Raw genomic sequence first — 15,409 nt, 5'->3', positions numbered from 1 at the left:
AGGCTCGCAGCCCTAGGTACTCCCTCTAGGGAGAGCTCATTAGGCGTCGCGCATCTAAGAAATGAAGCCTAAACACCCTGGGAGGGCGGCAGGAAGGCGCGACTAGAGCGCTCCTCCTGCCTGACCCAAGATGGCGCCCACCGCTGCCGATTATCGGTCCAAGGCGGCTGGGCAAAGTAAAGAAGAGGTGGATAGCGTGTTAGTGTGCCTGGCAATTATTATTTCCCCTAATCTTCAGAAAAGCCCCCCAGAGTTCAGAGAACACAGAAATGCTCCGCAAGTTAAAAAGTTAAAAATAGTACACAGCAATAATTCGGAACAGGTAAAAGCAGTTTAAGTTGTTCGAAAGGCTCGCAGCCCTAGGTACTCCCTCTAGGGAGAGCTCATTAGGCATCATTAGGCATCCGTCGTTAGCGTCGTTGGCGCCGTGATGACGTCGTCGGAGTACTTAGATTCCGCCCTCACGCGCTGACATCAGTTCTTATACATAGCTTTTCCGCACTACCTTTGCTAGTAGATGGACAGGCATCAGATTGTTTTCTTCCTATTCATCCTACGCTAGGGGCACTGCTATCTTGATTAAAAGGTCTGTCCCATTCGCGCTCCTTGGTCAGATGGTGGATTCCTGCAGGAGATACGTAATATTGTGGGGGAGGCTGGGAGACGGGATGGTTACCATTGCCAATTGTTATGCTCCAAATGTGGACACACCAGTTTTTCACAATGCTGTGGGGCAAAATACTGAATATTGGTTCCACGCACATCATATGGGGGAGCGACTTTAATGTGGCACTAGTGCCTGCGCAAGACAGAGCGGATGGCTTGGCACATTACAACAGCAAGGCGAGAGAGGCGCTGCAGGGTATTGTAGAGGAGGGAGGACTAGTGGATAGTTAGAGGCACATTCATCCCATGCGGCAGGAGGGCACCCACTTCACCTGCTACACGGGCACATGGGCACGGCTGGATTACTGCTTGTTGTCCAAATGCCTGGCTATTGGCATGACTGGTGCAACGCATTTAGCCAGAACATATTCTGATCACTGCCCTATTCTGGTTACATTGACGATACCTGGATATGACCGTCCTAGACCTGCTTGGTGTCTTCAACCCACCGCCCTCTTAGACACAGTATTTAAGGAGGAACTCGGGGAAGAAATAAAGGATTTTTTCCCTCGTAACAAAGGGTCAGTTGACAGTGTTGAGATGGTGTGGGAGGCCTTCAAGGTCACAGTCCGTGGGTGGTGTATAGCCAAGAGTTTCGGGGTGTTATGAGATATACAACGTACGTTACACAAGCTGGAAAGGGACCTGAAGGGGTTGGAGAGGAGATTACAATGTGGGGACATGGGGAGTGCGCAAAAAGACTTCAGGCCTAAACTGTCAGAATATGAGGAGGTGGCGATGCGAGAGACGAAATTCCAAGGCAAATATTGGGTAGCTCGTAAATATGGTGAAGGAGTGAGACCCGGGAAAGCCTTGTCTGAGGTCACACGGAATACCCGATGTAACAACAATATATTGGAAATTACCAACCTGGAGGGAGGGGCCTGTAGGGATAATGCAAAAATGTTGGATGTCTTCGCAACACATTATGCGCGCTTATATACTACGCAGAATACAGGAGAAATGGATCTGGATGGCTTCTTGGGGGAGGTTGCTCTATGCTGGCTGAGTGATGTTCACAGGGAATTCTTGAGTGCCCCACTAGAGCTGGATGAAATTAGGGAAGCGATAATGTCCCTGAAAAATGGTAAGACGCCAGGATTAGATGGGATACCTGCAGAGTTTTATAAGTGCTACATAGACATCATGGCGCCGGTGTTGCGGGAAGTGTTCGAAGATTCATTGGAGATTGGGATACTGCCCCAATCTATGCGTGAAGTAGTGATCACATCCTTGTTGAAACCGGGCAAGGATCCCGCGGTATGCGATTCCTACCGGCCATTATCCTTAATCAACTGTGACACGAAAATTTTGGCTAAAGTATTGGCGACTCGGCTGTCCCTGCTAATGACAAAATAATACTCCCAGATCAATCGGGATTCGTTCCGAGTAGGGCGACCACTCATAACTTGCGCACTCTTTTTTCCTTATACAAACAGTGGCGCCGGAGTTCCCGATTGCTGCTGTGTTTTTAGACGCCTCTAAGGCGTTTGATTCTGTGGAGTGGAGACATTTATTTGTCGTTTTACAGAAGATGGCCTTCCCCCCTGACTTCCTGTCATGGGTGCAGTTGTTATACAACAAGCCTACAGCCAAAATACTCATGAATGGTCATCTGTCAGCATCACTGTCGATAACTAGGGGTACTCGTCAGGGGTCTCCGTTATCTCCCCTCCTATTCGCCATAGCGATAGAGCCATTAGCGTGTAGAATAAGACAGTTACATAGAGATAGTGCGGTTAGGTGCTTTCAGCGCCAACTCTCTATATCACTTTATGCCGATGATGTGACGCTTTATGTTACGGACCATCAAACTAATTGAAATACCTTACTGTGTGAATTTTTGGTCTTCGGTAGTCTGTCAGGAATTGCCATAAACTGGGGGAATTCACAATTTTTCCCACTAACCCCTGCAGTCTCAGAGTTCCCACTAGACTTTCCTCTGGAATGGTGCCATTCTGACTTACGTTATCTAAGAATTTAAGTATCCAGGGACAGGGAAGAAACGCTGCAGATGAACTATGGCACGGCTGTGACGAAGCTGACTGAGACTGTCACGCGGTGGATAGCTCTACCTTTATCAATGGCTGGCAGGGCCTCTCTTATCAAAATGGTTACACTGCCTCGATTCTTGTATCTGTTTCTCAACATCCCGTACTCCCCGGGAGCTTTTTTCTTCAAAACATTGAAGTTGGAGCTGATCAGATTAGTATGGGGAGGGCGGCAACCGCGGCTTAGATGGGCCGTTATGGCACAACCATATAACAAAGAGGGATTTGACATTCCAGACTTTGAGGCATACTATCTTAGTGCGCAAGCACACTATGTCTATCACTGGATCACACCCACACCGTATATGCCCCAGATTGCTGTGGAAGATTAGCTTGCTCGACCTTATCCTCTAAGCGGCATTGTTCATGGTCCTGCTAGCACCCTAGAGACACCGCTGACCACGGTGTCTTGCACAATTGATGCATGGCAACGTATAGCGTGTATATTACGGGTCACATTGCTATATGCACCACGCATGCCACTTACCTATTACCCAAGGCTAGTATTGCTACAGGAAACTGGGTTTCAGAATATGTGTAAGCGCCTTCACATAGCTACATGGGGGGACCTGTTCTCCAGTGGTGTGTTTCGTTCTAGGGAGCTTTTTTTCAGAGACATTACCCCCAAACCTCTGGAGATCTTCTACTATGTGTGACTGAGAGAGGGAATGAGGAATTTACTCCCGGACTTCCCACTGGAGCCTGACTTCTTGGCTCCCTTGAATGTTATACTATGCAACCCTGATGGCATGCACCTGGTATCCGGAATATACAGTAGCCTAAGAACACAAACACAAGGGGTGGAGGGGACGGCCTGTGGGCACTGGGGCGAAGACTTAGGGAGAGACATAACTGACGAGCAATGGGAGTATTGTTGTGGAATCACAGGGAATATAACATCCAGCTGCAGATTTAAAGTCATTCATTATAAGTTTTTGCACAGAGTATATTATACCCCTGAAAGGAAATACAGGTTCCACCTTGCAGATACAGACTGCTGTGAAAGATGCAGACGGCCTGGGGCTGGGTTCCTACACTTAGCCTGGGAGTGCCCTAATGTGTGGCAATATTGGGCACAGGTACATGAAGCCCTGGAAAACATGCTAGATATCAGGTTTGATAAAGATCCCCTGATTCTGTTATTGGGACATACTGCGCACATACCTAAAGGAAGCAGGAAATGTTTAGATGTTGCTCTGTTACTGGCTAAAAGGAGACTCGCATGTCGATGGGGGAGGGGGTGAGCCCCGAAATTCAAGGAGTGGGTGCAGGACATGGTATATTGCCAGGAACAAAGTGGGATATATGCTGAGACTCAACCCCTTGCATCCAGGCCTAAGGATATATGGGGACCCCTACAAGACTACATAATGCATATAGGAACGAGTCACGCTGAAGGCGAGTCCCAAGAAATGGAACGAGGAGAGGGGGATGAAGGATAAATCATTTATTGCTGATGGTTACTGTTCTGGATGATAATTTAATATTGTACAACCCGAGGTCTACAGAGGCGAACATCTCGACTAAATGTGGTGCAATGATTAACCATTCCATTATTCTTGTTTATGTTGCATCTAAGCTTTAGATTCTGCATTGCTCATGTCAACATTTGTAATACCCTCATGTATAGGTACTGTATATTTGCGAGGTTTGCATTCCCGCTAACTATGCATCATTTTCTGCTGTATACGTCATCATAAACCACTTTTGTGCTGAATGTAATGTACCTATTTTTTCTATGTTTCGAAATACCAAAAATAAAGGTTAAAAAAAAAAATATATGAGATTACAGGCCAGATGTACGACCATTGGTAATGGCGACTCGCAAATTGCGCCAAATTGTGAGTCGCAATTTCAGAGTCGCAATTGACAATGTACAACAGTGTCTGAGACACTGACTGTGATTCCCAATGGAGTCGAAAATTGCATGCTTCATGCATATCAATGAGGCTGTCGCAATTTGCAACCCCCTTAGGAATGGCTGACCCTCCTAGGGAGGGTAGCCTGCTGAGGTCAGCAGACCTCCATGTCTGCGACTGCTTCTAAATAAAGCAGTTTAAAAAAAAATGCAGCCTATTTTCCTTAAAGGAAAACGGGACGCATTTTTAAAAAAATGAAACGTTTATAGTTCATTTTGTAAGGGCAGGTTGTGGTCCCTGGGACCACTGCCTGCTCTGAAAAAATGTTTGCGCACCCATTCACAAAGGGAAAGGGGGTCCACTGGAGACCCTTTCCCGTTTGCAGATGGTTTACCACCCTCTTGAAGTGGGTGGTAAACTGCGAGTGTTTTGCGGTCGCATAACATTCCTACATAGGCTTCAGACTCGCTATTAGGAAGGGATGCCCTAGGAACGCCCCTTCCTAATATTGAGTCACCAACCCTATTTTGTGAATCACTATTTAATTAGCGCCTCGCAAAATAGGGTTAGTACATGGCCCACTGGTGTTTTGCATGCGCAAGCGGGTCTCAATTCTATTCGTGCATGCAAAAATCCGTCGTACGTCAAGCCCTAAGAATGCTAATTTGGATCGGGCATCCAGAAAAGCAGATGGACTACATGTGAAATGCAATTATATCTGAATTAGGTAAACTTGGATCTTTGTTTGATCCCCTTAAAATTATTCAGATGGAGCTACAGGTACAGTGGCAATTACTCTCAGAAACCAAATCAAAAGAAGCACAAATGAATTTTTAATCTCACCCTGAAAAGAAAAAGTCAAGTGTTACTCTGACCTATACCTTTGCCAATCTATCAGCTGAAATTGCAGAATCTGCAACAGAGGCCACTGAGTCCTACTTTACGGATTCCAGGACCCTTAAGACATCATGAAAGGTGGCTACTTTCTGTAATAGCACAAAAGATCAGAGTGGCTAGATGAAATGATGGGTATGAGAACAAACATCTACATAGGAAACATTAAAAAAATGTTTTCAATGCAGCCTAAAAAAACATTTTATATTACTTCTTCCAAGATTTACATAAAATGCATACCTAGATCGAATTACATATCATGAATCCACACATAAGACATGAAGAAACCTTACAAAATATCATAATACTTTAGTAATATATACAGTATCTACATAGACCTTTCTCCATGTCCTAGCCTTCCTCTAAGCAAAAAGATTATTTCCATTAGTTTCATATTCGATGTAACCTGATTACAGAGCTCACCCTGCTTGCATAAATAGTTTCCCAATTAAAAATGATAATCATTTTATTTAACCAATCAGAAATTGTTGGAATTACTACTGATTTCCAATTAGCCAAGATTAATGATCTTGCAACCAAGGTAGGGATAAAAATAAATTGGTGTTGAAGTAGTTAATAGATTTCGAGCTTCTACTGGACCTAAAAGAGCTGTAGAAACCTCGGGAGGAAGATCAACTGCCATTTTTCTTCCTATGTCAGAAAAAACATTTTCCAAAACCTTGTAATCAGGGTGCATGTAAATCCCACATGTAGCCAATCTCCTAAAGCCTGATGACATCTAAAGCATCGAGAATCGACTGCTGGGTAAATGTTATGGAGTTTGGCTGGAGTAAAATAAATCAGTCATTTACTAAAAAACGCAATTCTCTTTAGGTTTGCTGCACTTACTGCTTTATAGCTCATTTTGGTTAAAGCTTTGCCATTGATAAAAATTAAGTGGCAGCCAATTGATTCAGAGATTGTGTCTGGTTTATTAGTACTATTTGATTGTTCTGACCAATTCCCAATTCCCCTCACTTTAAGTATGAAATGAGCTCTGCTTAATAGTAGACGTTTATAATTGTCCAAATTACTTAATCCTGAACAAAACCTATTTATCTGCAAGTAGCTAGAAAACAGAGATGTCTTAATATTACTATTGTGCTCCCTGATTTCCTGCCAGGTTCTCAATCTGTTGTTAAACAAAAAAAAATCCTGAAGTTTAATAAACCCCGATTTTGCCCAGAGATCACAAGTCCAGATAGACATATGGAGTCCCAGGGAGAGGCATTCCGCTAATCTCAGCTGCGGGTGTAACCAAGGAATATTGAATGTATCCCATAACTTTTGAAACAGAGGCTACAATCCTGGGAAATTTGTAGCGTGATCTCTTCGGAAGCATAGGGAATCACAGGAAAGGAGCAAGAGCAATCTCAATTTCCCCTAGCATTAGATCCAGAAAGAAGTTAACGGAAGACACCTCTTCTGAACCGTTATAATTTAGCCAATTAATTAGTGAGGATTGATAATATAAACTCAGCTGGGTAGTGCAAGACCCCCATCGTCGACATCTAGTTGTAGAGCTTCTAGCTAAAGTCTTGGTTTTTTGCCGTGCCATATAAAGCATCTTATTTCAGAGTCGATTCGCTCAAATAAGGACTGAGGGACCATGACCATCAAACTGGACAATAGAAATAAAAACAGGGGAGTATATTCACTTTAATAAGAGCTACTCGACCCATAATTGTCAGAGGAAGGTCTTTCCATTGTGATAACAGATTTCGCATCTTATTAAAAGTAGGGATAACATTGAGCGATAGTGGGACGTAACAAATATACCCAAATATCTTATGGAATGGGGCCTTGGGTGTTGTCCTTGCATTGAGAGAGGTAAAATAGTTAGGGAGCAATTAAAAAGTGGAGCCTCTGACTTTGCATGATTTATTTTGTACCCTTTAATAGCTGTAAATTCGCTTATTTCCTCTAGAATGTGCCAGATATTATCTTCTTCGTCCGCCAGATATAAAGCAATATCATCGGTGAACAGCTGCAATTTATTGGAGCCAGGGACCGGGGGAAAGATAGAGCGATACTGCCTTATTACGCAAGCTAAAGGTTCTAAAAATAAGGGGGAAAGTATTGAAGAGAGGGGGCAGCCTTGCTGCGTCCCCTGACTAATAGAAATATTACCAGCCTTATTGCCATTTATAACAATAGTCGCCTGAGCGCCTAAATACAGATTTTCCACAGCTCGAGAGAATTCAGATCGAACCGCAAAAAAAATTAAAAGAGCAAATAGTACATTCCTCTGAACTCTGCTGAACACTTTCCCTGCGTCCAACATTATAATGACTGCTTTTGATTTATTGGTGTTAAAATAGTCGATTGATTGACCCAGAAATTGTGCATTAGTAGCTAGAAGTCTGCCTGGGACGAACCAATTCTGGTCCCTATGTACCAGAGAGGTAGATGCTTGACATAAGCGATTCCCCAGAATCTTTGAAAGACTCTTGCAGTCATCATTAAGTAGGCTTATTGGGTGATAAGAATTGATCTCCTCCTCTGAGTTACCTTTTTTGACAAAGCTGACTACCACAGCTTGCGTAAACAAGGCCAGAACCGGTTCACCTTTCAAGATTACATTAAATAATAATTTCACCTCGAGGAGTCTCAGACAGGGGAGGCTCTGATATTGAGGGATCCATGGATGTGGGGAGGAAGGATGGACGAAGGGTAGGGAGGGTTCGGGGGGCTTGGTTCACGGGGCAGGGGGTTGTGGGGAAAAAAATAAAATGTACCAGATTTTTGATACAAATTCCAGGGATCGAGATATTCTTTTTTCTTATTCCGATACTTAAATGTCTGCTAGACCATTATAGATTATTTCATGTAATGTAAATGGCTTTAATAATAGATTGAAGCGCCGCTCAATGATGGCTTGGTTTAAGTCCTTCCAAGCCAATATCATTTTCTTACAGGAGACTCATGACAAGGAGGGCGCATCAAGGGATAAAACACCTGTACTCATTAAACATGTATTTTATGCCTCTGCAAACGCTGCTACCAGTGGAGTAGCCATATTAGTCAGTAAAAAGGTACAGGGGAAATTATAATTTTCCAAAGGGATAATAGCACCAGATGGCTCTGGTTGCAGATGATCTGTAACCAATTAATCAATTTTATTAGCTTTTATGGCACAATAGAAAACTCGTCAGAGACGCTTCAGTCTCCACATGATTTTGCCACTGCTCAAGCAGGATATATGATTATTAGGGGGTGGATTTCCACCTGTTAATCAATCCAACTATTGATTCTTCACGACCGCAGACAACCCAGACAAAACCAAAATCCATCTAGGTTTGTCAGAAGTTGATACTGAACATTAGGTTGTTTGATTGCTGGCACGTTGAATTCCCCAGAGAGAACAAGTTCACTTGCCATCCGAAGAGACATTATTCATTTTCACGAATGGACTTTTTCTCATCGCAAATGCTCTTTTAAGTACTAAATCTGAGATTATTGAAAACCCCTTTTTGTAACCAGAAGCTAATTTCGGTCCATTTTCAAATCCAAGCTCAAGCTCGAAGTGACCTCAGATGGTCTTTGGACAAGTCTCTCCTAGTGGATGAGCAATGGGTGGACGGCATGGGCTTGTTGTTAGAAGAATTTTTGGAACACAAAGGATACAGCTCCGATTTTTGCATTTTTTCGAGGGGAAGTAATTAATTATCAAGCATACAAAAGGAGAAAAAAGAATGAAGAAAGGTCTCAACTAGAAAAACAATTTTGGAATCTTACAGCTAAATATTTAGCAGTATCCTCTTGGGAAAATAAAATTAAGCTACATCAAATAAAATATAATTTACAAGATTTCTTTGTTTCCAAGGAAATCCTAGCAAACGGCGCGGTCCTGCAGAAAAGGTATGAGGAGAATGAACATATAGGCAAATATCTTGCGTGGTCAGAAAAATGTAGAGCTAATAAGAGTGCTATCATAAAGATGAAAGACCCAGGTAATGGAAGATCTACATCTCACCCCGGGAAATTTCTGCTATCTAGGTAGCTTTACTCTGACCCTCATAACACCTCAACAGAGGAAGCAGCTGCCTTGCTTAATGGAATTAATAGTCCTTCATTACCCTAGGAGAACAACGATAGCTTAATCACAGAAATTAATCAATGTATGATGTCGTCACCCTCCGCCAAAGCATGTGGGTGTGATGGGATCCCTATAGAGATTTACAAACTTTTTCTACCATAGCTCAGCTCTTTTCTGAAATTATTATTTACATAGGAAACATGAAACAAACAACACAAGATAAAACATTTGTAGGTTTTTCATACACAGTCCTATTACAGAGGTCCTACGCAAGTCTACAATTTAATTTCACCTTTTGTTGTAGGATTTTATGACATCAGAGAGAACATCTCTCATGTTACAAAGTGATCCCGGTGTTTATTGTTCTGGTTTCCCTCTACTGATATGTGAAGTGCTGTGTTACTTCACCTTTGTGAAGACGGCACCTGATTTAATTACTACTATATGGATTACTTTACCCTTGTCTTAGCTTTATTACTTAATCCAGTTCCGTTTGAATGCAGTCTATTCTACTCTGCTATTTGAGTTCAGGGAGTGCCACCACAACATTTTGTAAACTGTTGCCAAAAGGCAGAAAATCTTTAAAAGGGAACTATGAATGCAACAGCAGCTAAACAAAATTGCCTTGGAAAAGTAAAAGAAAGAGTTCTTAAGTGCATCAACTATTCACTTCAAGGCGCTGCATCAATTTATCATAATAATGAAGTAAATGCTTTAAAACTGCACCAACAAAAATCCCCCAAATGACACCAATTCCAACATACACCCAAGTAAGCTCAAATCAGAAGGTGCCAATAATTCTACAGAAATAACAAGAAGGTGTCCTTCCATGGTCATACCAGGGGGTATTGCCTCTTAAATTCTGTAAGGTTGAATCCTGAGTGCGACTGAATGGATAAGGCTTTTTGACTTGAGCACAAGTCATGCAGACCTCGGCTGTACACCATAGTAGTGCCAATATAAACTCCTTCTGCTGTGCAACTACAATCATCCCCCAGCCTTCTCTCCCAAATGCCTTCAGCCACATAATACTCACAACAACTGACTAACCCTGAGATTGGGATTCATGCAGGGACATTGAAAAGGATTGTAGCACTTGAGCAGTACAAGGGGGTCATGAGGAGAAGCTCCTTACATATGATGTTGTTTGACGTCTGTCATATTGAAGGAGCATTGCACTAAGATGGGGTTATGAGACAAAAGGCATAAAAAGATTAGAAAGACAGCCCCCTCCCACACGATGGGGAGAAGAGTATAATGTCTTTTGTTGCTGTGCTATCTGCATATCTTGAGGCAGGTTGCCTTAACTTGCCAGGACTGGGAAACCAAAGACATGAACTCAGAGTAAATATGATTATGAGTAATTAAGTTGCATATTTTTGTCCACTAATTTGACAACTTGCGGCATCTTACTTGATCAAACAAGTTTACTTTTCAATGTAATTCGGAAAATATTAGCACATGAAAGTGAGGGTTATGAATCTCATAAGCTAAGCAAATGCACATAACAAAAATTACTTGCCGCTTTCGCAGATGCTTTCTTGTGACTTAATTCAATTAATGTTTTTGCTTGCAATTCCTAAAAAAGCAGATGATAAATGTGGTTACCAACTTATGCACTGATATAGCATAAACTGTATATCACTTAACATTAGAACAAAATGAGAGTATACAACTGATACATAGACCGTTTTCTGTCCTTTATTTTCTGTGAATTTCTTTAAGCTTCTCTTGCTGTGCTCAAGATACACAGGGGACATATGTGAGGAAGTTATGAAAATTTAGGCCCAAATGATAAAGGTTGGAAAAATGATTATTTACAATACTAGTTCACCAACATTGGAATCTTCACAGAAGTTCAAAACACTTGAACAGTCTGAACCATATGTGGAAACTAGAACACTGCTTAGTAGAAAAAGAAAAATGTATCTCGTTTATAAACCGGCCATTTTGAAATGCAGATAAATACTGCTGAATATTCCAAGGCAAAATGTGCTCAAGGTTGTTTCTTTTTCTATATAAATTTAGCAAAATAAACCTTGTTAGAAATTGGGTTTCTGGTTGGCAGAGGTATGCACTCTGCCCTAGCAGGAACCACAGTCCTAGTCAGGTTGATTCACAGCACACCCTAAATTGTCCTATGCTCAACTTCTGGTTGCTTGGCACAGAGCAGTCAGGCTTAACTTAAAAGGCAATTTGTAAAGTATTTGTGCAACACTTTAAACAGTATCACAGTGAAAACACCACAAAAAGACTCCACACCAGGTTAGAAAAATAGAACTTATAAATAAAACTTACCGAATCCTCCTGGAGACTGCTACACGGACTCACTTGCCCAGTACTTGTTTTGTGCCCTGAACGCGTGGATACACTGTGCTGTTGCTCCCCCCGCCGCCGCGTACCTGGTCATATTTGCGGCCGCCGAGCGGGGGGACTACAGCCCCCATAATCCCCGCCCACCTACGACAACTTCGGCGCCCGGAGGCGCTAAAACAACGGTGCTCCCTCCGCGTCGCCAGAGGAGGCTGGGCTGGGCAACACCTCTTTCGTCCTCAATATTCAACGTGGGTTATTATATCCAAAGGTACTCTGATCTACAGTACTTAGTTGTTGGGTCTACTGCCTCATCGTTGTATTGTTTATTATCGCTCCCAAGGTTACATTGTAATCAAACATATTGATTCTTGGAGCATGTCACCAAGGGCTCCTAAGGGAGGGAAATCACTAGTGGGTGGGTCAGTGAGGGGAACCCTTGACCAATTTATCACCAGTAATACATATACAGGGGTCCCAGAGAGACAGCGTATCAGAGAATGTACGCAATTACTGATTCGAGACCTTTTTGAATACAAAATTCATCACGTTTAATAAAGCAAAACTGTCAATAAATCACAATATGCTACTGAATCAATTCAAATCTTTGACATAAAAGTTATTAAAGCCCCAAGTACAAAAAGGAAGGGGAGAAGGAAAAGTAGGTGTGAATTAAAGGAGGGTAAAGTGATTCAAGGGAGAGAACTAAGTTTCATATTCAAAACAAAACATTAATTATTAATGAACAAAAGGCTATAACTTATTCAAGCCAAAGCTTACAGTTAAACTAGTACAAAAGTCATTCTACGGTCACACTTGTAAATATTTGAGTCATGGATAGTGCCGGATGACAAGAAAAGGTAGAGCCGTCGACGTTTCGACCCCTACATGGGAGGTTTACTTGAACCCTTAAACGGGGTCTTCATCAGGACGAGGAAAGTAGTGATGGGGCCAGACAATTCTAAAAAATAAAGGAGGACTAAGTGAATTCAAACGAAAAGTGAATTTAAAATTAAACTATACAATAATAAGAGATTGTTATTTACCATGGTATATCAGGCCAGCCGGCTCCGAATTTCTAGAATCTGATGGACCAACTTCTGTATGGTCGTTTACTAGTGGGCGGGGCCAACTAGAGAGGAACAAGAATGGTATCATGAATCAATAAATTCCAGGTGTCAAATTCTCAAGCAATTAGACAAGAATTGACTGTATTCTAATGGGGTCTAACTCACATGTATCCTTCACTTTGGGTTGGAAACAGTCCGTCAATGCAGGGGACTGTAGTGGTAGGATAAGGTTTGTTCTTTTTCGTCTTCTTGACTTCCACTAAAGGAGCAAGAGGAACATAGTTTAAACATCAAACTACCACGAAATCCATTTGTGTGTGTTCTTTATATTCCCTGATCAAGAAGACTTATATTTGTCAGGCGATCGCGTGGGATTTCAAATTTCGAACTTGGGTCCTTGGCGTTAAATGCGCATCATCGTTTGTTTTCAAAGTCTCTGAAAGAGTTAAAGTAATTGAGCCGGTGTTAATAATTTAAGTTTCCGCTCAACAGTCCAGTGAACGGCGAAAGGCCGCCGCAGTATAATACTTACAAAAGAACGTAGCCGCAGCCGCGGTCTCACATCTCTAAGCTTCTCGCTTCTTCATGTACGCGAAGTGAAATCACTTCCGTGTTTGGGTTCTAAGCTTACTAGTGTGGTCACGCGGGTGAGTAGAAAAGGAGGAAATACTACTCAATTTTGGACAAGACTACAAAGTAGTTTATGCGACAAATAGAGGTGACAACACTTTTTGTTGGAATATAAATACAAATACATAAGACTCAATACAAAATTAGACAATTAAATAGTGTGATGAAATTGCAGAGCGTGCACCTCTCCAACACGAGGGTGTAGACGTTCATTCATTATACGTCAGACAGTTCATTAAAACAGACCAGGGGAACAGTTCAATTAAGGTGTAACAGATCAATAATTGTACCGTAGTTTGCTTGACAGATAGAAGTGACAACACTTTTTGTTGGATTGTGAATACATAAGCCTCAATACAGAAATTAAACAAATAAATAGTTTGATGGAATTACAGAGCGTGCACCTCTGCAACATGAGGGTGAAGACGTTCATTCATTAGACATCAAACAGTTCATTAAGGCAGACCAGGAGACCAGTTCAATTAAGATGTAACAGATCAATAATTGTCAGAGGGATAACGTCTCATGTAGAAGACGGTGCAATGTAAAGTGTCCACAAAATCGGTGAATCGAAATCGTGCACCTCTCAAGCATGAGGGTGTGCACGTTATCAATTAATTTGTATATGAAAAACCACTGGAGTGAAGTTTATTTTGTGACAACTGTTACATGTGTACATCTTCATTCCCTACTATAATTACTGTCCTAATGCTGCCATCTGGGCATAGCTACTATCAGTTTCATTAAGACCATTGGTGATTGAGTCAAATGTAGCCATCCATTTCAATTCACGGGTATTTAACACTGTCGTCAGGTTACCACCCCTTCTGCCCAAAGTAATTTTCTCTATGACTAACCATGTCAAATCCTGTGCAGTGTGCCCCATTCTTTGACAATGTTCTACTAGGGGGGCTCCTGGTATGGCACAACGTATCCTACTACCGTGCTGTAAGATCCTCTGTTTGACCTTCTGCTGAGTCTGGCCAACATATATTTTTTCACAGGGGCATTGGATGATATATATAACGTTGGCCGTATTGCAATTGGTATAGGATTTTTAGAAAAAGGTTCGGTTTTGATACACAAATTTCTTGGTCTGTAGAGTGGTGGCACAGGAAATGTATGATCCACATTTGTAATGCCCAATAATCGGAGGGAGATTCCATAATGAGGTAATAGTAGGTTGTTCAGGCGAGTCTAAAAAGGAGTGGACCACTATGTCTCGGAAGTTTTTTGCTTGTTTGAAGGAATGTAATGGTAAATCTTCCTGGTTGATGTCATCAGCTACCAGGGGCCAGTTCCTATTAATAATCTTTTTGATTTCATTAGTTTTTGTCGAAAAAGTAGTTACGCAAATAATGCGATCAGGATCAGTTTTCTCCCGATTTTCGGTATTAAGAAGAATCTCACGTGGATTATACCATGCCCGTTTGCGGGCTTTTTTCACAAGTCGTCTAGGATACCCTCGGGATACTAGACGATCCGATAAATCTTGGGACTCAAGTGTGAGAAGTTGGCCTGATATATGATGCTCACTAATTCTAGTGATCACCTTGTATCAGTCCAAACAACCCTTATGGTGATTGGTTGTAAGTCAACCTGATAGACCAGCTATCCTAGTAGCGTGGACAAAAGCAGTCTTTTAGGCTAATCTCTTTTGGCATGTGAAGCCAGCTGTTTTACCACAATATAACCCCTTGAATACCAGATGAAAGGACACCACACAGGTTGTTATGAAAATAAACAATATATTTATTAATAACAACACCTCTGAACTCTTTATGAGGTCAGAGGGCTAAGCACATGACAATACTACAAAGGAAATACGAGTTCGCACAATATTTACACAAGTGCCTTAGGGGCACGACAAACCATATACTCAAAACA

The 15,409-nt window shown here is 41.9% G+C and overlaps 1 protein-coding gene across 14 annotated transcripts in view; it reads right to left on the bottom strand.

The window, feature by feature from the left end:
- LOC144773261 (uncharacterized) overlaps positions 1–15,409 on the bottom strand; it is a 7,170,044-nt gene that overhangs the window by 5,442,062 nt on the left and 1,712,573 nt on the right. For 13 of the 14 annotated variants that reach the window (XM_078658159.1, XM_078658161.1, XM_078658167.1 and 10 more), the window contains exon 13: positions 11,032–11,088. The exons of the other annotated variant lie outside the window; for it this stretch is intronic. In XM_078658159.1, coding sequence (XP_078514285.1) covers positions 11,032–11,088 — 57 coding nt within the window. The remainder of the gene's footprint in view (positions 1–11,031; positions 11,089–15,409) is intronic. 14 annotated transcript variants of the gene reach the window in all.

Source organism: Lissotriton helveticus, chromosome 8 (assembly GCF_964261635.1).
Source record: "Lissotriton helveticus chromosome 8, aLisHel1.1, whole genome shotgun sequence".
In the NCBI taxonomy this organism is placed as follows: Eukaryota; Metazoa; Chordata; class Amphibia; order Caudata; family Salamandridae; genus Lissotriton; species Lissotriton helveticus.
This window is presented reverse-complemented; position numbering and strand designations above follow the sequence as displayed.